At 42.2% G+C, this 21,792-nt stretch overlaps 2 protein-coding genes across 7 annotated transcripts; one reads left to right on the plus strand and one right to left on the minus strand.

Annotated features, from left to right (window-relative positions):
* Window positions 1-284: 284 nt before the first annotated feature.
* On the plus strand, window positions 285-4,835 carry LOC144124765 (uncharacterized). Its single transcript, XM_077657632.1, has 5 exons — window positions 285-442; window positions 822-880; window positions 2,387-2,399; window positions 2,489-2,529; window positions 4,514-4,835. The coding sequence occupies exons 2-5, from the start codon at window positions 832-834 to the stop codon at window positions 4,759-4,761; spliced, it is 351 nt and encodes a 116-aa protein (XP_077513758.1). The 5' UTR covers window positions 285-442; window positions 822-831; the 3' UTR covers window positions 4,762-4,835.
* Window positions 4,836-10,987: 6,152 nt separating this feature from the next.
* On the minus strand, window positions 10,988-16,432 carry LOC144124766 (uncharacterized). Of its 6 annotated transcripts, none has more exons than XM_077657635.1 (5): window positions 16,284-16,432; window positions 13,028-13,086; window positions 12,431-12,443; window positions 12,312-12,352; window positions 10,988-11,657 (listed from the first exon to the last, which is right to left on the minus strand). In XM_077657635.1, the coding sequence occupies exons 2-5, from the start codon at window positions 13,074-13,076 to the stop codon at window positions 11,377-11,379; spliced, it is 384 nt and encodes a 127-aa protein (XP_077513761.1). In that variant the 5' UTR covers window positions 13,077-13,086; window positions 16,284-16,432; the 3' UTR covers window positions 10,988-11,376. The 6 variants fall into 6 exon arrangements, with proteins under 6 accessions (XP_077513761.1, XP_077513762.1, XP_077513759.1 ...); XM_077657636.1 differs by having other exon boundaries at window positions 16,230-16,357; XM_077657633.1 differs by lacking the exon at window positions 16,284-16,432 and adding an exon at window positions 16,230-16,249 and having other exon boundaries at window positions 12,431-12,464; window positions 13,027-13,086.
* Between the last annotated feature and the right edge of the window lie 5,360 nt (window positions 16,433-21,792).

A 21,792-nucleotide genomic window follows, 5' to 3' on the forward strand; every position in this document is an offset into this window, starting at 1 on the left:
CATGATATTATTCGCACCGGGGAGAACAATTTTATCTCGGTAAGCTATAGTTTCGGTTTCTTGGAAGAGCAATCCATTGCTGAGGTTTGTTCTTCCACTTATCACATCGCACGCACTTGTACTTGGCGATACCGGAAGACAGCGTTTCTTCCACAGCTTGCAGAGGCTGCGGCGTATCTATCCAGCACGACATTTCTCATGCCGAAGCGGACCTGCAGCTTGATTAAGACATAAAAAGGGGCAATGTTGAGCAATGTTGAATGAAATAAGCAAGCATAAAAAGGGAGGGTATTAGCACAGCCGCCAAGAAGCATGCACCCTTTCATGGTTATTCGCATATAAAAAGAGAGAATAGGACACGAACAGCCACCGATCAAATAACAGAGCTGCGGAAGCTGCCCCTCCCGCTGTCGCGTACCTGCGGAAAACCTAGTCGCTTCAGGTAAAACGTTTTATATCTCGGCATTTGACAACATGCAATTATATATTTTTTTCACTACTGGTGTTTTTTCTAATGTTTGTAAAATTCTGCTGAAAACATTTTCTTTTGTATTGAGCTTAGCGCATGATAGCCTTAGATGCTTATGCGCCACTGAACCCAACACAACAAACCCATTATTTTAGAGCGTGCTTCGCGCACGTGCACATGATTTAAAATAAATTTATTCGCAACTCGGAAATAGGTGTTACTTAACCAAAAATAGAAGGCGCGGATATTTTTGGAAGAATTATGTAACTTTTTTTCAGACGTTTTCGCACAAAAGTAAATTTTTTTGCAATCACAGCTGACCTAGCTGAAAACTCTCCTACTACTGTTGCAGCATTGCCAACATGAAAGTCTTTCCTTTCCTGGCGCTCCTGGCCGTCGCCACTTCAGCATGTAAGCTAAGGAATTGCCTGAAGTACCTGAATCGCGAGTGCTTTTTCAATATGAGCTTAACTATTTTCTTGCCGGTATTTTTATATAAATTTTTCCAAGTCGTATGATGTTGTTAAAAATAAACTCACAGAGCGAACGCCTGTTAAAATGCTTATTTTATTTCGCCTCTTCTTTTAGGCTAATGTACAAAAGCGTAGTATTGAAGTTGAACGATTGTTTAGATCCTAGTGCTGCTAGCGAAATAAAGAGGCCGAGCTTACTGGCTTTCTTAAACTGAAATTACTTCAGCTTTAATTATTACATCCAGGCAACTTGTATACGAATGAATATTGCCAGGGTCTTGAATGATAGGTTTTATAAAGAAATTCAAAAATGAAATTCTAGAAGCAGTTATAACGCTACTGTAAATGTTTTCGTTTTTTACAGTGAAAATTATTACACCTTTGGTACAAAATACACCCCTATATTCCGGCCCAGAATCTAATCGTCATCCGTTAGATGCTATTTACTAGTGAAATATCTTAATCGCTCTTAACGAATAGGTTTGATTTAAGATGATTACATTCGTTTACTTCAATTCAATTACCATCTGCCATTTCAATTTACCGCCTTGTACTGAATTAATCATACCATGGCAGGGAGACCATCTGCCTCCTTCTCGAAAATACCCCCTCTACATTTAGGGAAGAGAAGAGAGCGGCAAGTGCGAAAAAGAAATAAGCGAGTGAGAGGGTGGGAGGAGATAGGCAGCCCAGTTGTTTGGAAAGCAATGGAAATGGAATGGAAACACGGGAAGAACCGCGAGGGTGGCTACAGTGGGAGGAGGCGGTTTCGACTTGATTGGAGGAAGGCCCTGCCTGAGGGTGGTTCTAGGACGCAGTGCAGTGTTGTATCGCTAAAACAAAGCAATACCACCTTTATCTCAATAATGCGCCCAGCCGGTATTCCTAGCGCTAGACATTCTTTCTACTTGCAGTAAACGTAAACAGCAGTGAGTAAGGTCGTGTCAAAAATTTAATACGCTTTTTGAATCACACTGGTCCCCTCAGGCGGGCTTTAAAAATTCGGCATTTGGTTCAAAGTTTTATTGATACTAACTGATGGCGATGTCAGCAGCAACTATTGTGCAACCTTGTGCTTTGCTGGCACCGCTGTTCTTTGGATTACGAAGTTCAGCAAGTTTATGTGCCAAAAATTAGACAGGCTATAAAATGAGATAGGGACTGCACCCACACAACACAACTTCTGTAAAGATCCCTGCATTTTTTGCCGCATTTCATAACCACATTTCAAAAATCGTCAGAGCTCCGGTTATTACTATGTTAATTTCATGTTACAAGAGACGGGGCCATAAACATATCAGCGCAATAACCTTTCGTTTCTTCACATGAGTTACCGTAGATTTTGCATGACGCCAACGTGGGCTTATGATGTTCAGAGAAGTTAATAGGCGACGAAAATTTTTGTTTCTTTCCTCCATGTTTTCTGTCCTCGAATGCACCAAAGGCGCTGCTACGGTGTAAGTAGAATATTTTCTAACGTCTTCTTTCTTTACCACTGCAAAGTTTGGATTTTCATTGACTCTTCTTACGAAACCTTCATTTCCAGAGGGCGTCTAGATGAAAGTGATCACACCACACTCAAGGAAGGTGAGTGCTAGAACAATTGTTAATGTTCAAAAGATATACACTGCATGGGGACACATCGCATTTGCCTGTAAAAGTTAAAGAAAAACAAGAGTGTAAGTTGTAGTTTGTTGTCCTCGTGCCTGTTGTGTGAGCTCTTTATCTGGCCTATGAACAGTGGTGGCTTAGTGGATACGGCGTTCGCCTGCTGCGTACATTTTCCTGGAACTGATTTCTCATTTAGAGAGTCAGGTTTACAATAGAAGCAAAATGCGAACTGGCACGTCTGCTGTGTCATATTGAGAAGCTAAAGTGCTTAGTCGGATGAAGTTAATCGAGTACTCTCCAGCACCGCGTCGACCATTGTTCACATGCAACTGTTGATTATCCAACGCAACATGCCTCTAATCTATTGCTTGTTTTTGTCACGAGAGCGAAAATTCTCAAGCACCGAAGCGCAAAACGGCTCTCAAGAATTGAAATCTAGAACTGTTCAGATATGCATCACAATTTTTAAAAAAGTCTGTCTACAACTATTCGACGAGTCTTGCTATCAGAGAGGAAGTTTTCATTTTCATTTTTTTTCTTATGCATAGAAGCACGATCAATATAGTAGGTAATCAAGGCGATTAGGTGTCCCAGAGCAGTACACTGTGCCAGGCGTATCTGCCAATATTAAAAGCTATTACAAATGCGAAATGTTTTATTTCTACAATTGTTTGAGCGCAAAATGATATGCGTTTTTTTGTTTCCTTTGACAATGAAGACATTTACGTGAGTATTCTATGTCAACGTCTGTGCTCATGCATCTGCAGAAGGAGCACTGGGGCGCAGCTTATGTTTTCCCAATAATGGTTTCGTGTGATCGCATCTTTGAGAACTACAATTCAGGGCGGCTACTAAAACTGAATTGTTATTTCACCAATATATAGCGTTTAAGGAATGCACAGCCGCACAAAAGTTATGCCACATTAGTACTTCCCCTTCTTAATCAGGTTCACTCTTAACCACAAAATGGCATTCACACCTGCGGTACCCAGATTCTTAAATTATTACCTCCAGACAGTTTGCCTACTTCTTATCCGCAATCTTTGAATATACTATCCCTTACTTACCCCTTACTTTCTTTTAGCGGCGCCAACACATTATTTCATAGTGATTATATGTAGCTACAATGATATTGCTGTGGAGAAGTGCAGAAGAATGAAGAAACACGTAAGATATTGATTGCCAGTTGATATTAACTTATTTGGTTTCATGAGTGTTCTGGGAGAAATATGTACAAGCTGAAGTGTAAATAACGCTTTCTGATCATCCAAAATTATACAGAGTCATAACGTTCTGCTAAATAAGATCACTGAACAAATCTAAAACAGCAAAAAAAAACCGTTGGACGCCAAAAGAAACAGGGTGATTCTGCAGTGAATGTGGCCCAAAAAACGCGCATTTATTGCCCAACAATAGGTATCGACAACTGAAGCCAACAGAAGAGAATGATAGACTTTTTAATCTCTCTCACCAATGGTTCTGCAGAAAAATGATATTCCGCTGCTAGATGAAGTGCTCGAATCTACAGATTTATACATGCGAAACGCGTGCGTGACGTACTCCTCTTTCTAAGTGATCTGCCATCGTTAGCATTAATTTTCTTTTCCTCTTGTTCTTGCTTCTTACCTTCGTTGCCATCTTGATACTAGCATGATTTTCGAGTAAGTTAAGTCGTGAATAAAAGCTGGTGGTGAGTTTTTCTTTCTCTTTGCTCATTACTTCGTGCTTACGCTTTTTGAATGATTTTCAACGACCAACTGGGACACGTTCTCGACTTTAAGATGTGCATTACGATTGTCCTTTGTCAGGAGATACTGTCCAGGACCGTAATTAGAAGGCGCTCTTGCTAGCTTAGAAACCTAGTGGCCGTTTGTATCTTTGTCTCCCACCATCTTTACAGGAACTAATTTTATAAATCAGAAGTGCAACAAAAAGACCGATTTTCTGATCACCTTTGCAGTGCTGACATCAGCGAAAACCGCTGCTCTGCTCAAAGAAACCGGACACACTATGGAGAACATCGGAAAAATCCTGCAAGGTCAACTGTCACAAATTTCTCTGGAAGATCGCGAGAAAGTGTTGAATGTCTTGCAGACTCTGAGCATGTCTGCAGTTGGCGACGAAAGCGAAGATTATTTTATAAAGACAATAATTGCTTCTATTGTATCTTTCGGCATTTCTAAGGGCATCAGTGCAGCAATGGGCTAAGTTTCGTATTGTAACTTTTACTCCACGCGGCTTATTTGGCTTGTCCGGAAAAATAAAGGTCTGCAACAATGCAAGTTTGTTCCTTCAGTTTCGAACTAAGCACTAAGTAATAATAATACGAGCCTACGGGTATGGGGGAAATTTCTCGGTCCGCTTTCTGCATCAAATAGAGGAACAGAGGCAATAGCGAATGGGGATTCGTCTGCACGCACTTTATGCACAGTCCCACCGCCACAATACATCTTCAAGCATTGTTCAAAATTTACCACTACACAACTCACAAAATAGGTCTGCGGATAACAAGAATGAGTCTAAAATTTAGCCAGTTGACGCTCGAGAAATTTTTCCCGCACAAAAATTTTACCACCTCTATTTTTTCTGCTTGGTTTAGTGAAAGAGTTGCAAACGTGGATTCCAAACTCTTCTGCATTAAAGTGTGCCATATTGTGCCATGTCAATAACATGCTTAACGTAATCTGGTCCCGGAACTCGGGAGCATTATAATTACTGGCTAGAAATCGATGTCTAACCAAACCTCTCGAGGTTATCTCGCAAACAGATTAAAAAGCACGTCTAAGGTACAGTCTCTTAAAAAAGAAACGAGGCTCATGTGTTCATCTCCATGCCGTGCATCATCTGTAGAAGTGAGAACGATAATTTCTCCCCCTTCAAGAGACCTAAATCGCTCAATCTACGTAAGAATCTACACAGTATGAGCCAAAGGCAAAATTGTTGCAGTCTCGCAGCATGTCAGTAGGAAGAATTGATAGTACAGCATGTTTACGCCCTTTTGATGCAATGTAAATGCCTGTAAAGCTTTCAAATCTTTTAAAATCTACAGAGCGAAGTTTTCATTGAAAACCACTACGTAACTCATGCAAAGCTCAGGCATGCTATTAATATACGCCGCATGCAATGTTCTTTTTTACACCATTTAATTCTTACCTCCATTTTCTACTTAATGTTATATCACGTAATCCCTTCCCTCTGTGAAAATTAATGAACAGGCTCATTCTTCTAATTATCTGAGCTTCAAAATTGCTGTAAGGAACCGGATCTACGCACTGGCAGTTTCATCTTTTCGAAGATTGATATCTTGCCTTTGTTTTTCGTGGTCCGCACAAGACGTCCTTACCCCGTCTCAACTTTCCAGTCTCAGCAGATGCCATAGCCGGACGAGACAGACAACTTGATCTAGCGATGTCACTCGTACATGTTTTGCAGATTGTAATGCTGCGTACCACACTGTTAAAAAGCCAAAATGTACCAGCGTTCACGAAATCTAAGGGAGATGTACAAGTCCAACTTTCTCGGGCAAAAATTTTGAAAATAACAAAGTTGTAAGACACTGTTATGAAAATATTAAAGGTGATGATCGGTTATTCCGATATGTACCAAATTATTTTTAAGTGGCTGCAGCGATCCCATCGAACAGTTAAGACTGCCATAGAAAACCAACGAGGAACGCTTTTGACGATAGCAAAAACGAGAATAGAAAAAAATGTTACAAAACTGCGGTCGTGTGATCTGCGGATATATTGATTTTTATAGTGAAATTTTACACTATATGAAAAATTTTCGTTCATAAATGGTTTCCCGCTCAAATGTGCTGTTTTTCAGAGTTGTGTCGTTTGTTTGCGTGCGCGTCGTTTGTACAAAGCTAAAGATGCAAATTTACGGAGCACATCATATCACCTTTTGCAGAACTCTGCATAATCACCACGTGACTGCATAAAAATGAGAAGTGTGGTTATTAGCTGGGCTTTTTAAATGCACAACAGCAGGCAATAGTAGCGAGGTGCGCGGATGGATCATTGTCACGGCAACCTCCTGTCGACTGGTATAATGTGCCGGGGTGTAACAAGCGAACGAGAACAGCGACACCCCATACAGAGCACGGTGTCGGTCACACTCTCATTTGCCATAGACGGCAGACATCAGATACTTGTGCTCACATATGCTGGAAGATGAAGATTTTGTACTCTTCCGTGAGGAGAGCGCACTCGCAACTTTTTTTCAATTCATCGGTGCTTATTGCAGATTTTAGAAAAATTCACCTATGTAAAGGCTTTTAAACGCCTGGCCCGACCATAAACATTGTTATTAGAGCTCTTTTTGCCACATCTTAGGCAGCACCAAAATCATTAAGAGCTCATAATTCTCTTTGTCAATCCCTTTTGTTCATTCTGAATTTTTTCATATATTCGTTCAGATATTTAGAGTACTTCAGGTTCCACTGAGCATTGACTGTATGCTAAAGTAGCATAACGCATATTCATGGCTAAAAAAAGTTTTTAAATAACAGCTAGTTTCGCTAAGGCTATCATTCATTTCTCATTTGTGTTATGCTAAGTTATAAAGGATCGTATGTTTTCTGTAGCCAACTTGCCACCCTAATATTTAAAACTCTTTTAGACACTTGCGAATATTCTATAATATGCTATGACATTCGTTCGAACCTGTCAGCTCCATTCAAATTGGCCCCCATTCGGTGAAACTGGGTTTTACCTCATAATTAAGGACCTAATTTTGACGGATGATATGCTTCGTTTTGTTATCTGCTGGCATTTCATGACAAAGTCGCTCCAATCCGTAGCGAAAATCCTCCTGATAGCCGGCGGTTCATGCAACACGCGCAAAAACGCATGGTGGTAGTGACGTAATAGTTACATCGATGTTAACGCGGCAGATCCGCTTGCGCTTTTTTACTATAATGAGACCACCTGCTGAACCATTCACGATATTAAGCTTTCAGCGACTGCCCTAATTCGGAAAGGTGTGTCAGGTAATTATGCTTGCGCACAGTCCTAGGGGAGATGGGTATAATTCTTATATCAGGCACAGTTTATCTCAAATACTTATGCAGTCAACTGTGTTAGGTTCACAGTTAAATTGTACGGCTCTTTATGCATCGTCAGCCTTCGAAATCTGTTGAAGATGAGAGCAACTCTCGTCGTCGACCCTCCAGTCAGAACCACGAAAGCTAGAAGAGCTCACTACATGACTCAAAACAAATCCTTTTGGCTGCCTACTTTGAAGAAAAGTATTACCTTACATTTAGAGTCGACTAACATTGCTGACCGCCAAAAGGTGGAGGCGACTAAGGATTTAGTTTATCTGCAAGTATATCTGAATTTCAAGATGTGTACCTACAGTGAACATAAATAATTGGCTTGGCAATGGCGTAATCATAAACCAAGCTCCACGTATGCTTTCAGTGTTGATTAGATATAAGGTTAGTATTGAGGCTTCTGAATGGAGCTACCTTTGAGGTTGTCCTTCGGGTAAAAAATAGGTTACTCAAGGGTCGATGGGCACGCTTCTTTGATTCGCATCGTTTGCTATGAAATCAAGGATATGACAACCCACTTTTACTTTCGCTGCCCGAAGATTTTATGGGAACCCGTCGATCAAGAGCCATAGCCCAAATTTTTCGTGAATGAGGCCGAGTGCGAACATTGATGCTTCCCTTTGTTAGAGGTGTAGGCAGACGATTTCTCCCGAGCGCGTGTTCTCGGCAAACATTTTTTTTTATTGCTCTAGCTCGCCAACCCAATAGTCGGGTAAAATACCAGTGGATAGAGCGTGCACGTCTACTGATACCTGAACACATTTAAGCCGACTGGATTATGTGACTACACAAATAAATTTTTGTGGCACACTCGCAGTCCGCAAAATTTTCACTCTAATAGTACTTATGCTTTTTTTTTTCTTCATGGACGACTCACTGCACCGCTCAAGATGCTCGTCACTGCGCGCTTACGCTGAACGGGGTAAATCATATGTAGGGTTTATCGTCCCGAAGATACTGCCTATAAGAGACACCGTAGCGGAGGGCTTCGAATTAAGGCCACCGGCAGATGTTTACTTTGTACTTGCATGGAAGAGCTTTTTGACGTTTTTGCTTTTCGCCTCCTTAGAAATACAGCTGCAGCGGACGGGAGCTGAGACTGCGACTTGAGTAGCCGAAAGCCGAAGCTACCGAGGTTTCCTGCCTTATGTATTTTTAAGGTATAACCTAGTTATTTTTCCAAAAATTGTCAGGCAGTCACAATGGCAATAAAGTGGGATTGAATATCTTGCGTGCAATGTCATGCCACTAGGACAATGACCACAAAAGTTTTTCACGCTATCTGAAAAGAGTCCAGAAATTAGTCTATACGCGATAAAAAAGGCGTGTTTCAGACGAAAAAAAAACTTTTTCTCTGAAAGGCTTATTTTGAGCAGCAAGACGAATACAGCTGATGAGATTCCTTAAATACATTGTAGCGCCGTCTATACTTACTGCAAATACCGAATGATATTTAATCCTATTCTTTTATTCGTATTTATAAAAGGAGTTTTCCTTTTTACTCAAGGTGAGTTGAAAGTAAGCATATAAGAATGGTTCTTGCGTGATATTCGGTCTGACTTGGCAATTCGGTCATGTGTAGTGGAAAACAAGCGTCCCTGAAAGAAACATTTAAGAGCGCGGCTAATGTGAATCTCTAAGCGGAGGCACGTAATGCATTGAAAGCCTGTGAGCAAAACAACACCACAACTACTTCTGGGTTGGGAGTCTGAAACGCACATGCGACACCTCTGGCCTTTAGATATAAGCCTTTGTTCCGAAAGCGGCGAGCAGTAATATCTTCAACTTCTATATCTATACCGCATCTTTTCGCCACTGTTCCCGGTTTTACATGATCCGGAGTTATTCGCGGCGTCTTAATTGGAATTTAGTGCCTGCCCTCAATTGCCTAGAAATCGAGCGCTACTAATCTCCTACTTTGGCCCTATCCCGAAGTGCAGGCTATAATTTGATATTTGGTACGTTCTAGGCGGCTGGAAAATTGAGCATGAGACAACTGCATTCAATGCTGAGAGCATGCCGAGATGAGTTTGATACTGTAGGAAAAGTGCCGCTGCTGAACACTTCGAGCAGATTTGACCTCCTCGTGTTCATTCTCTAAAGGAGCTCCGCCGCAGCTCAAAACGAATTCATCTTGACCATGCCTATAAACTGAGCAGTATGACCGGCCTTAACAAGACTGTAATCTCCACTGCATTATAAAGCCCTTTTTCTGTTGCCCCCAGTGAACTGACGCTGTGGACAAAAGCAGAGGAAACATAATTTGAGCGCTGACAAACAACTGAAGTTTACTGATACAAAACATGACCATAAAAGGCAAGCGTGGGCGAACAAGCAAAACAAACGCACGTGTTGCTGGGTAGAGTCAAAGTACACTACTTCGCTGTAATGAAGAAAACACAGACCTTGCTGCCCCACAATCTCGTTTTTTTTTAAATATGGCATGCTTCGCTAATCTCTTTGATAGATGGTGTTGGGGCTAAGGTAGCAGGGTCGGGCTGGAGTGGGGACGAGGAAGATCAGAGACGGGGTTATGAGGAAGACAAGAAAAACTTTATACAAGTATTTACGTTGCGTATATGTAAACAGCAACTGAGAGTGCTTCTTAGAAAAAGGGAACGTCTAAGCAGACAGGAGTGTCGGGGAGAGAGAGCTCCTCGGCCCTACTCCCTGCCGAGTTTTATGCGGTTTTCCTCCCCTTAAATTCCTACAACTAGGTTGGACCAGCCCAAGAAGGCGTGTCCTGAAAACTTCACTTTGGCACTAACCACACACTTTCTCATTGGAGAACATGCGCCCGTCACGTGTCGAGATCGAGGATGAGGACGATGCCATCTCTCTCTCGCAGATGCAGGAATGTCCGCGAGTGGCATTGCCACGGTCTTAAGGTGGCCACGCTCTTTCGTCATCAGTGCAAAGCCGAGGCTACGTGCAAGGCCACGCGGGGTAGGAAAACCGCTCGCCGTCAACTCCTTTGAAAATAGATGCCACTTTCAATCATGGTGACTGGACCGAGCTGACCACCGGATCCTCATGGGAAAGTAGATTACAGCTGGCCGCTGCCACCACGGCGACGCCGGGAGTCAAACCCGCGTCTACGCCTTTACTGATTCATCGGTAGCCTGTGGGAGAGTCCCATGAAGCCACGCAGGTTTTCTCACACGACGACGGCGAAACATAACAACAGGCTGTGTGGTTGCATTGCGAAACGACGGAAAGTAACATTCGCAGTCTCGGCAATGGCCAGCGAGATTAGTGGACAGAGATAATTTTCAAAGCTTGGCATGTTCGTTCAAACATGTGTTGATACATCGGCCCGTCTGGGCAATGTATACTTGACCGCAGGAAGAAGAATTTTCTAAACGGCACCCCGAGAGAATTTTACACCATTTTTATTTGGTTTGTTTGTTGTTATTTTATTGTTATTAGATATTTTTTTACACATGCACAAATACTTTTAAGCTTCTTTAGTGCTGAGAAGACCATATTTACATCATACCTCTTGGCCACATTGTCAAGGCCATTGCGAAATGAGGTGGGAGTCAGGAAATACTGTTCCTATTAGAAACTCAGGAGAACACTGCTCCGCACATAACAATAAATTTTTTGTCCACTGCGGATCAAACATACCTACTGCATATTTCGGACTAATTCTTTGCGATAACGTTCACGTCAGTACGAAAAACGCTCACCGTGACAATCTATTAAGCAACGTTTGTCAACCTAGCGGCACGCAGATTAAATTACGCTGGCACGGCATACGTTTAACCAACCGCTCTCCTGATTGCTTCCCCAATGGCACTAGTCACAGTGCCACCAATTGCGCCAGACGCCACTCCCGCTATGGCAGCTGCTATCAGTACGGTCGCTGTAACGGGTCCGTATTCTTCGCTTTCTTCATCCAGGTGTCCAGTGCTTAGGGTGTTGAGCAGCTTGATGGCTCTCTCACGATCAGCAGCGGTGAGAAGGGCACGTTGACCCTGTAGAATTTTTCCCAGCAACTCCATGTCTTTACCCGCGTTCAGGAGCTGTGAGGGGTCGTAACCTGCGACATGCGGGAAATCGGCATTTCAAGCACTGCTTTCAGCGTTCGACCGCTGCGCTGGAGCTTTTTGCAGCACTGTTTGACTTGTTCAACGACATCTAAATTCTTGCTCCAAGCGCGTTCTTTTTCTTGGATAGCATTTTTAGTTTCTCTGCTTAATAATCATTGTATATGAGGTAAACTGGGATGAGATCTCAACGATCGCTTTTCAACGAAATAAAACCAGTGATACAGTGATAAGTTGTCATGCGATGCATCGTATTGACTTACGCAAGAATAAGTTCACGAAGATTGTATTATTACTTAGCGCTCATTATTTCGGCAGTGCTTGTGAAAAAAAAAGGTTCACTAAGCGGAGAGAGTTTATTATTTTAGCAGTAAGACTGAAACTTCTACTAATTTTCAATGCCTAATCGGCAATTAGCCCTTTTGTTAAGCACCATTCCAATTCTGCCTTTAATGCCTCCAGCCATCTATTAGGAGAGGCACCGAAAAGCAGCCGCCTTTTTTGGGCGGGTACGAATGTCTTTTGCAGATAAAAATCAGAAGTACTGAACTGGCTATCGAAATTCTGAAGCCATCTTGCTTGGCTTGTAGGATTCATGAAAATGTGTTGCCTTATCTATTTATTAAGCATGTAACTAATGTTCTTACCTTTCTCAAGCAAATTTTTCCGAAAGACATGGGAAGGTCCGCTGCACACATTAAAACAATCAATTACATGTTGCCCAACAGCAAATGACGTTAATACAAATGCAGAACATCCTACTCACACAGTGGCGGATACTTGATGTTCCAGTGCCGATTCCAACATGCGAAAAAAAAGGTAACGTATGCACTGCCGCGTTTATGATGGGAATATCTTTATGGAAATAATATTGTTGGTTTGGAACCCCCGGAATTTTTTTTATGACAGCATGACATTGTTAATAAAAGCATTTGTTGTCAATGCATCACCGTGTTTTTTTTATTGCCAACGTCCATGCGTCTATTTTACCCTCGTAGGCTACTCATCCGCTGTGATGGCAGTAAAAAAATACACCATTCTGAGAAATCGCAGGGTGAGTAGAGAGATATAAATGTTCCTAATGCAGCATCTCTACATTTTATATGTTATTGCACATTCGTTATATATTTGTGCAACCATATGTAACCTTTTAACTGCACTCTAGCAGATCAATTTAAACTGTTTCTGGTAATTGAGGTAAAACAAATTACTTGAAAACACGTAACCTACAAAATGTTTTATAAAAACGTGACAGGATTTACATTGTATAGTGTCACTATTTAGATCATTCGCTTGTCTCCTGCAAATATGTTGCCCACAGGCTCATTCCATGTTCCAAAACCGTGCTCCGCTATGCACTTACAGGTATATGCGATGACTTGAAGGCTGACGAGCACATAGAACACCTTCATTTTAGGTTACCTGCGTAAAGCAGAGTTTATTACTTTAGTGAATGTGAAATCAAGAGAAGTCATGAGTAAGAAAAGCACACTTCAGGGAACGTGAACCGTACTACACATAGGTTCATAAAGCATAATAGCGCATAACAGACCAAAGTTTCAAAATGTGAGGGATGTGGGCCTACGCAGGCACTTTCGTCACTTCCAAGTTTTTTCTACAAATCCGGAAACGCAAAGAGGACACCGCATTCGATTTCAGGTGAAATACAAACAAAACAAGGTTCCATGCATAGATTTTTCTGCAAGGTAAATAATCCTCGGGTAGTCGATATTTATTCGGTATTGTTTCGTCTCAGTGCGCCTGATAAGCCACAGTGTTGATTTAACAGAAAAAAGCGACGGCTGTAAACCTCTTCACAGACAGCTGCACGGGTACCGCCATATTGGGCACTGGACTGTGCTCATTGTAAAGGAAAGAGTTGAGGATTTAGCTCCTTCACGTTCTCTCTAGCGCTCAGAAAACCAGTTTTCTCAGGGTCATGAAATGATCTATATCACGGATAAAAGGACAGTTCCCGGTGGAAACTTCACGCCATTTCACAAGAGAGAAGTGAATTCTGATCGTTAGGTTTAATCATTTCAGCCACCACAAAATAGCAGATAAAGAGTTGAAGAAAAGGACTAGCAGTCGATTAAGATTTTCTGGAAGTATGAAACTTTCCCTTTTCTACGCCCCTTTTTCACCCATTCCCTCGTCTGGGCACAGGAGACTAGGAATGCAAAAACGCTAAGAAAGAATATATCTAAAGTACCCTGTCCAGGGGCACCAACTCATGGCGGTTCCTGCCATACCCTACGCATCTCCCTCCTCATGGGATGCCGCTCTGCGAGCTGCTCAACCAGCTGGCCATACATGGACAGAGCTCCCCGTGAAGCCCAGGCCCGACGACAATTGGACAAGCAGGGGTCCATCCTTTTAGAGGTTTTGTTCTTTTCTTGAAATAAAGTTGCTCCTCCTCCTGTACACGGGCAGAGCGTTGGTGCAGCGTGTGATGGTTTCACGAATGAAGACAGCGCAATAAAGAACGTGAAAATGGAAGTATAGGAATGGTCTGCCTTGGCTGTACCCTGGAAGCAACTTTTTGCATCCAAGAGGTAATGATGATTATCAACATGCAATATGCGTTCGTTGCGCTCATTGCAGGACAGCACCCCTTTTTCTTTGCCTATCCCATCTCCAGGCAGTCCTCTCCTGCCTCAGCCGCCTCAACCTAATCTCAGGGAAGCACCTAATCTTTTTCCCCCATTTGCCAATCTGCCGCCCTTGGTTACATTATCCTGCCCTTGGTATTTACTTTCCATTTCACGTAGACTATGAATTACGTTCCATTGGAAGTAAATACCGGCTAAACACTGTTCACCTCCGTGTCGTTTGATAGGTGGGGTTTAACATCCCGACGCGCTATGAAGGACGCCGCAGTGGAGGGCTCCGAATCATTTCGGACCGTTTGGAGTTTTTGGTAGCGCGATGCTGTCGCATAGCGAAGGACTTTTTTTAATTTTGCTTTTATTTAAATGCACGCGCCGCGGCGAGCATCGAGGGGATGACGTTAAAATGAGCTGCTGAGTGCCAAAGCCAGTCCTCGGCCGCCGCCACAGGTATTACTCCGTCATGATATGAGCCAACGAGTGCATGACCAATTTCATTCTGTCTTTTAATATAATATTTGTGGTTTCTTGGCCGCAATGGTACGTTTTTATGCACCTGTTTTTAGTTTTGTGAGCTGTATTGCAGTATATAAGCTTTTTATTAGCTTCCTCGTACCTTTCTGTTGGTCAGTGCTTGCACCGCCCGAATATTCTGTACACGTTGGTGGATATTGGCTTATAAATTACGATCTCCCTCAGAATGCTCGCGAACACATTACGAATCTACTTGGCATTTATTTTTATGCGGAAGCACTACTTAACGTTGTCTAATCGGCTCACCGAGCTTGTGTGAAGCTTGATCTTTAAGGTGGTCCTGCAAAATCCTAGCAGACTAAGAGCCTATTCATAAATAAAATAAATATTTCCCCGACATGATTTGGAACCAGCGGGGGCACGAGCAGTGGCTTTGCAGGCCACTGAAGGAGGGAACTATGCTATCGCCGCTGCCAATGCGCCTCGTGTTAAACTGCAACAGACTTTCGCATTCTGCATTGTTCATCGACGTGTTCATTACCTTCCACCTGCGACGCGAACACACAAGACCAGCTAAACCGCAATCAGAGCTTCAGTTGAGTCGAATATCGTCGCCAGACGTGCCGAAGACCAAGCTATGCCAAACCATGAACCAGCCAAACTAAAAAAAAAAGCATCCGTACGTCTAATCGATTCAGGTACGTTGAATCCTTTCCAATTTTTACACAAGAATGGTAGTCGTAAAAAAATTGTACGTTTTTGACACAAAGAAGAAATACTACAGCAAACCATGGTGCAGTGCATATCTGAAGAACTCGGAAAATGAAGCAAGAAAAGCACCTTGCTGGCTTTCAAAAACTGCTGTATTTTTCTAGTCAAAAGCTGAGGCTTCGGCAAGCACACTTGAACATCGCATGAGAAACAATTTAACTTCACTCATCCTCGCCATTTTCCTCCTAATCGGTGCCCTGTGAACTCTCGAGCTTCAGCTTGCCTTTAGAAGTGACTTGCGCATCACCACGTCTTCGGTGCAGAAGCGATGAATGCAGTACCAAAATTCTAACCTTCGAAGCCCTCCGCGTGTGCTCTTCATGGAGCTATGCTAACAATCTCTGAAGAAGCTATGCATTACTCTAAAAAGATATACTCGAAAGTGTTTTGCCTTCCGTTTGTATCAGGGTGTTGAGTTAAAAACACTTACGGAAATAAATGCCATCGGATATTTCGTCATAGTCTGCAGCGCAAGCATCTCGTGAACATAGAATCAATATGCTGTTTTTTTCTAAAGCACACTCTCTTTAACACACTTTTCAACTAGTCTAGTACCCCAGTAGGCAGCGGTCATAAGCTGCATGGGAAGTTGGTAGCTTTATAATTCCTAGTATTACCAATTGTCAGCTCTATAAATCTCTACCACCGATCTTCTTGCAACAGTAACTAAAACCAATGCGGAAATATTTAGTCTAATCTGAAGAAACTCACCTTTGATGAAACACGTACAAGACAACTCTGGCTAGATGGAGAGTTTATACTTACTAGTGCTTTTGGACTGTCGCTAACGTTCTTTTATACGTCGCGAAAAAAGAAACTGCCCCAGTGCTTGGCAAGCGGGCTGTGCAATATACAATCTGCCACTCTTCTTTTACCAGTGCTTGCGGAATCCAACGCATTGTTGGACCGTGTATCAGTGAGGAAATGAGGTCAATCAATTCTATGGCCGGATATGGCCTTTTTCATTTTTTTGCCTGAAGCCTAACGATGAGATAGGTAGATAAGAACACATGGTACCATTACTTTGGTTGCGACGCGTTTCAGTGGCATATTGGTATGAACTCACCATTTACTCCTCTTTTTTTACAGTCTATATCAAAGCATTTCTTACCTGTTCTACTACTCAATCGCATGAAATATTCTATGCGCTTACCATGTAATGTTTTGACTTGGTCACCATGGCGTTCTGCTAACTACATGATTCAAAACAGTAATAAGAATTAGGTTATTGTCTGTGCAGAAAAATTCTGCATAAGCACTTTACAAGGCAGTTCGCGAGAAGAGTAAGTAATTGCGTTTGTTTCCTTTTGCTTTAAGTAATTTATTTTATTGAAAAATAGATAGTGAATGTTTATCTACAGTCTGCACAAGCCGCCATTTTCATTACGTCAAGGACGTGCATACTTTTTCAATTATTTGATGGCCAAAGACGTCTAAGCCATATAAGGGTCTTCTGTAACAAGCCTGGGAGCCCTGGGAATTCGAAGAGCAGACAAGAAATTTCCTCCCGTTTTTGAGAAATTGGGAGCAATCCCGATAACAAATACGCAGTAGTGTTTGACTGAGATTGAAACTCACTGGGACGTATAAATGTGGCAAAGAGCGTACACCTGTGACACCTGGATGTATAAGCAATGAAACTGACTTCTGAGCAGCCACGTGCTTGAATGCTGTGATTGTAGCAAAACTTTTTCTCTAATAGTAACAATCAGACACAGTGCTGCCAAATATTAGAGGAACAACTTTTTCAGCAGTAAGTGCTTCATTACATCAGTTGAAGCAGCATGCTGCAGTGAAACGTTTAGTATACTTGGTGCATTCCATCAGATGACACAACAGCGTAAAAGGTAACTTCGCTCTTCTCAAGTGTGTCCTTAGTTCCATCTTACAACGGGCTTGTTGGGATCGAAAGCTGCAAACTTTCCTATGCTTATACGTTTGAAGGCCGAAATCTAAGCTCAAGGTAAACGCACCATGTTTTCTTTCCTCTATTTCGTGCTTGTAATACGTTTATGTGGTGTTAGGTTAGTGAGCCTTTGACATTCTTCAGTGTACAGTTAAAAAAATTTCAAGGCGCTATCATTCCTAAGTCAAAGAGCGGAATGGCAGAAAATTTGCAGTGTTTATATTGTGTCTGCTTACATTAGTTTTTTGTTTTGGTTTTCGTACTCCTCAGTGTGTACACTCAAGAGCGTGTGAGTTTGTATATATAACTAGACTGCTGGCTAGTGTCGCGTTTCCTTCGAATTCCTTAACTTTGTGAGCATTTGACTGCCTTTTACAACATTACATGAATGAAGTGTGTCTGTTGACAAAAATGGTTTCCCTAATTTTTCATGGCGCTGGTAACCAAACCATTCCGGGACTTGATGCTTCGGTAAACGAAGTGTCAAATTAAAAGGGCTTCTACATAATAAGAATTTAGGCCTTTAACGTCAGCTGCTTCTTCATTTACGAAAAAAATTCTGCTTTTCCTCCTGCATGTTCACCTGGGACATATGCTATCATAAGCACAGGCATTCCACCCACCCACCATTGCACTCAGCGAAGAGGTAAAGCAGCTATCAGAATTTGATAAGAAGTATAGAGTTCAGCCTACTTTTTATCTTTGTCAATGGAGGGCACTCTTAAACCGACGGGATATAATCGATCGTTACATCGGGCATTAACCTATTCTATCCTCCATTCTTATGAGTTGCTCAAAGCGGTTTGCTGATATTTTGCGTTAAATGTAGATAAGAAAAGACACGGATTAATAGGTGGGCAATGTTTCTCGAACAATGCCTGCTGATAACGCCCGTAGAATGATTATCAAGGTGTGGAATTCGTTCCATAACGAAACATGCATCTCACACGCCCACCCAAGCCACTATCAAAGAGCAAACTTAAACAATCTTCACAAATTTCACACTAACCACGCGGAAGTCTCTGGTTCATTGGACGCTTGCTTGCGGTAGATGAGTAGGTCAAACATCATACGGCAAGACCTCAGTCACGACTAATCAGAGCATTTTTCTTTTCCCTGAATATTCCAAAAACGTGTTAACTGCTGGCTTTCCCGATCACCGTCATACTGACCCAAACACAAAATTTTTGAGGTTCTGTATACAGAATTTGTGCAGATTAAGGTGATCTGTTCCTTTCAAAATGTTGCAGAGTGCAGTATATTTGAGCACCGTCACATCTTCTTGTCCTGGCGTGTGTGCTGCATATAGGAAGGAAAAGCTGCTGCTATTTTAAACATTTCCTTTGAGACCCTTGCAGCCAACGCAATTTCTTTTGAACATTTTAAAAAGCTATTCGCGGTTCGGACCGCACTGCACCGATATTACACTCGCATCGACTACACTTGATTAAACCAGACAGCTAACTGCTAACTTGTTCAAGATCTTTCTTAATAGGTTTCTATTTTCATCGGGAATACAAATGATGAATCGAGGAAGTGCTCAAAGAAATTGCCCTGCCACAAGGCACACAAGCAGTGTATACCGTGGACCACATTCACCAGGAACCCTTAAGCCTGTGGTATTGTGGCTCGCGCAGAGGCAGCTGCTGGCAACTCACCTGGACCGCGTGATTATATAAGAACATAGGAACGAGGCAGTGAGCCAGGGCGCTAGTTAAGCTATTCGCTTACAGCTGACACGGCGAGATCTCCAGAATCAAAGTTTGAGGTGTTGCCAGTAAAGGTTTTTAAACGTTCACGTCACTATTTCGCTGTTTCGAGTAAGATGGAATACTCCTGTCTAGATGTCCAAGCAATCAACTAAAAAGTTTTCCCGTTAAAGTTTAGCGTGAAAATTATTATAATTACCATATAGCGCTACCCTGGGGAATGAGGCTTTATTATACCATTAATATTTCATTCTACAATTTTATTGAATCCGTATATTGACACATGTAAACCTAAGCACAACTGCTTGTATTTTACACGTGGCACGTAACCAGTGCCCACAATATGTCACTTTCATGGTTGTGAACACCCGAAGCTCCGACACCGCACTGAAATGCTCAAGGATGACCTTCTGCAACCTATAAAAAAGGAAACCACGGTAACTGGGCTCGCTACCTTTATTTTTAAGACGTTGAAATGAATTGCGAATAACAAGTATGCTGAACGAGCTTCGCCCCCCCCCTGTGTCTATCTCCCATTCCTGACTGCGGAGTGAAGCGCGGTCGTCACGTCGTAAAATAAGGCCGCAAGACTCACAAAGCATATGCCTCACAAACCCCCAAAGCCGCCTCATTCCGTAAGCCGTATCAATAACATCGCCATTACGATGCATCAAGCTCTTTATAGTGCATGCTTCTCGGCTCGCACAATGCTGGTTTTCCTGAAGCATCGCAGAGAAAAATGTTCTTAGTTCAATAAAGCTTATGACATGCAAGACACTTGTAAGACCTACTCGTGAAAATGCCGGCGAGGCCTATTTATATCTACTGACATTCAAAATCTTAAGAAAGTGCAACACTCTGTATTTCGTTTTATACGTGATCTATATATAGTCGCTGCGGCTGAGGGGCTGTCGATGCTACTTTTTAGTGACCTCGATCGACTGGCAGAAAGAATCAAGCCCGAGAAGCCTTTCTATAAACTGTTCTTTTGAAAATTTGAAATTCAAGCGATGACCACCTCTCCAATGTTACAAGCTACTGATTGCTGACTGCCGCGTTCTAACCATTAATTCTCTGTTTTTATTGCCCAAAAAATGAGGTGTGTTGTATTCATCTGCGCTATGCATTTTCAATATTAATATAAATGTATTATTTTTATGTATTTGTTTTTTATACAGTATTCTTTTTGTGGCAGTGACCTCTACCGCTTGTGTTTGTTATGTATGCAGTATTTTACTTACATAACTAAACTAAACTACGTGAACGCGACTGACTGATACAGTGTAGTTTTGATCATGTCTCCTGGTTCCAGTATTTAAACTGTTTGAGGTAGGGAGCCTATCCCGAGCAGCTTTTCGCCACTATGTCTCGCCGCAAATGCCGAAGCTAATTTCTGCTTCTCGCGCAGCTTCTCTTAGTCTCTTTGTGAAGGGGCAATTATTAGTCCACATATGACAGCAGCTAAGACACTCTCCTCTATACTATACTCATTCCCTGAAGAGTTCAATCACTACGTTTCGTGCCCGAGAAACTGGATGCTTCCTGGGTGCCTCCCAAAGAAGTCCTGCAATCCCAAGAGCTGGTCCTAAGGCACTCGGACGCGGAACGTATAAGACGCTTGTAGGTTAGTATTTTCGGCACACAGGCGACCGACACAAAACGTTGATCAGATTGCGATTTCTTGGCTATAATAATTTTACTGATATGATCTGAAGTAAGACGTGACTTTGACAAAAAGTTTTGAAACGTACTCTTTGCCTGCAGCGTGTTATTTAACGACATATTCCTGATAATCGCAGACGCGTTTCCTGTAGGGGAACTTCAGCCTGTGTAATGAGTGAAAAAATTGGGCCAAGATCTCGGCATTACTCAAGACAAAGTACAGACCTCGTGTGATTGGTGTTTTACTATTTCCCAAGACAGATAAGCATTTCGTGTGCGCGCTTACCGTCTGAAGAATAATTGGCCAAATAAATGCGCTCGTAGTGTGAAAAATACGTCATCTTTCAAAACATATTATGGTGGGACCTTCGGAAAGTTGAGAGGTCTAGATTTTTTTTCAATACCACGTCTCTGACATCCACCTCTTGCTTGATACGATTAAAGCAGTGGAGAGGGTTATTATTTTACATACCTAGTATTTTACTCATCGCTTTTTATTGTTGAACAATAGGTCTGCCACGTATATTCGTCGGATGCGCGAATAATCACACGTTTTTCAGAAGTGTACGAATGCGAGCAACTACCGCTGCATACGTCGGATTCTAGACACTGTACCTCTGGCTGTTCCCATCGTCTCGGCGCAAATATTCCCATTAAATCAAATGTTCACAGCGGTGTGCTAGCTGCAAGCACAAAGCGTAAGCATACACACGTCTGCTTTCCAATCATATATGCCAACGTAAACGGAACCTTCTCCGGGCGCTCTATCTTGCATACCTTAGTACAGAAGTATAGCGAAACGTAGAAATACACTGTTCCTTTAGTGCGTTTTACAGCAAGTAATACAAGAGCTGTTGATAAATGCATTGTTCGCATTGAAGTATTTGCTTATTGCTCCTTTGTCACTAAGCATATTTGACATTCGTTTGACTGGATGAACTTAACTTTAAAAGAATAATTACACACAAACCTAGCAGCATGCTTCAGTACTACGGAT

This window comes from Amblyomma americanum, chromosome 3 (genome assembly GCF_052857255.1).
Source record: "Amblyomma americanum isolate KBUSLIRL-KWMA chromosome 3, ASM5285725v1, whole genome shotgun sequence".
NCBI classification, from domain to species: Eukaryota; Metazoa; Arthropoda; class Arachnida; order Ixodida; family Ixodidae; genus Amblyomma; species Amblyomma americanum.

Coding starts and splice junctions, on each gene's coding strand:
- LOC144124765 (XM_077657632.1), top strand. CDS start 832: ATGAAAGTCTTTCCTTTCCTGGCGCTCCTGGCCGTCGCCACTTCAGCA. Junction 2,530..4,513: donor TCACACCACACTCAAGGAAG/GTGAGTGCTAGA, acceptor TCACCTTTGCAG/TGCTGACATCAGCGAAAACC.
- LOC144124766 (XM_077657633.1), bottom strand. CDS start 13,063: ATGTGCTCGTCAGCCTTCAAGTCATCGCATATACCTG. Junction 12,465..13,026: donor CAAGTCATCGCATATACCTG/TAAGTGCATAGC, acceptor TTCGCATGTTGG/AATCGGCACTGGAACATCAA. Junction 11,658..12,311: donor GAAAAATTTGCTTGAGAAAG/GTAAGAACATTA, acceptor CGCATGTCGCAG/GTTACGACCCCTCACAGCTC.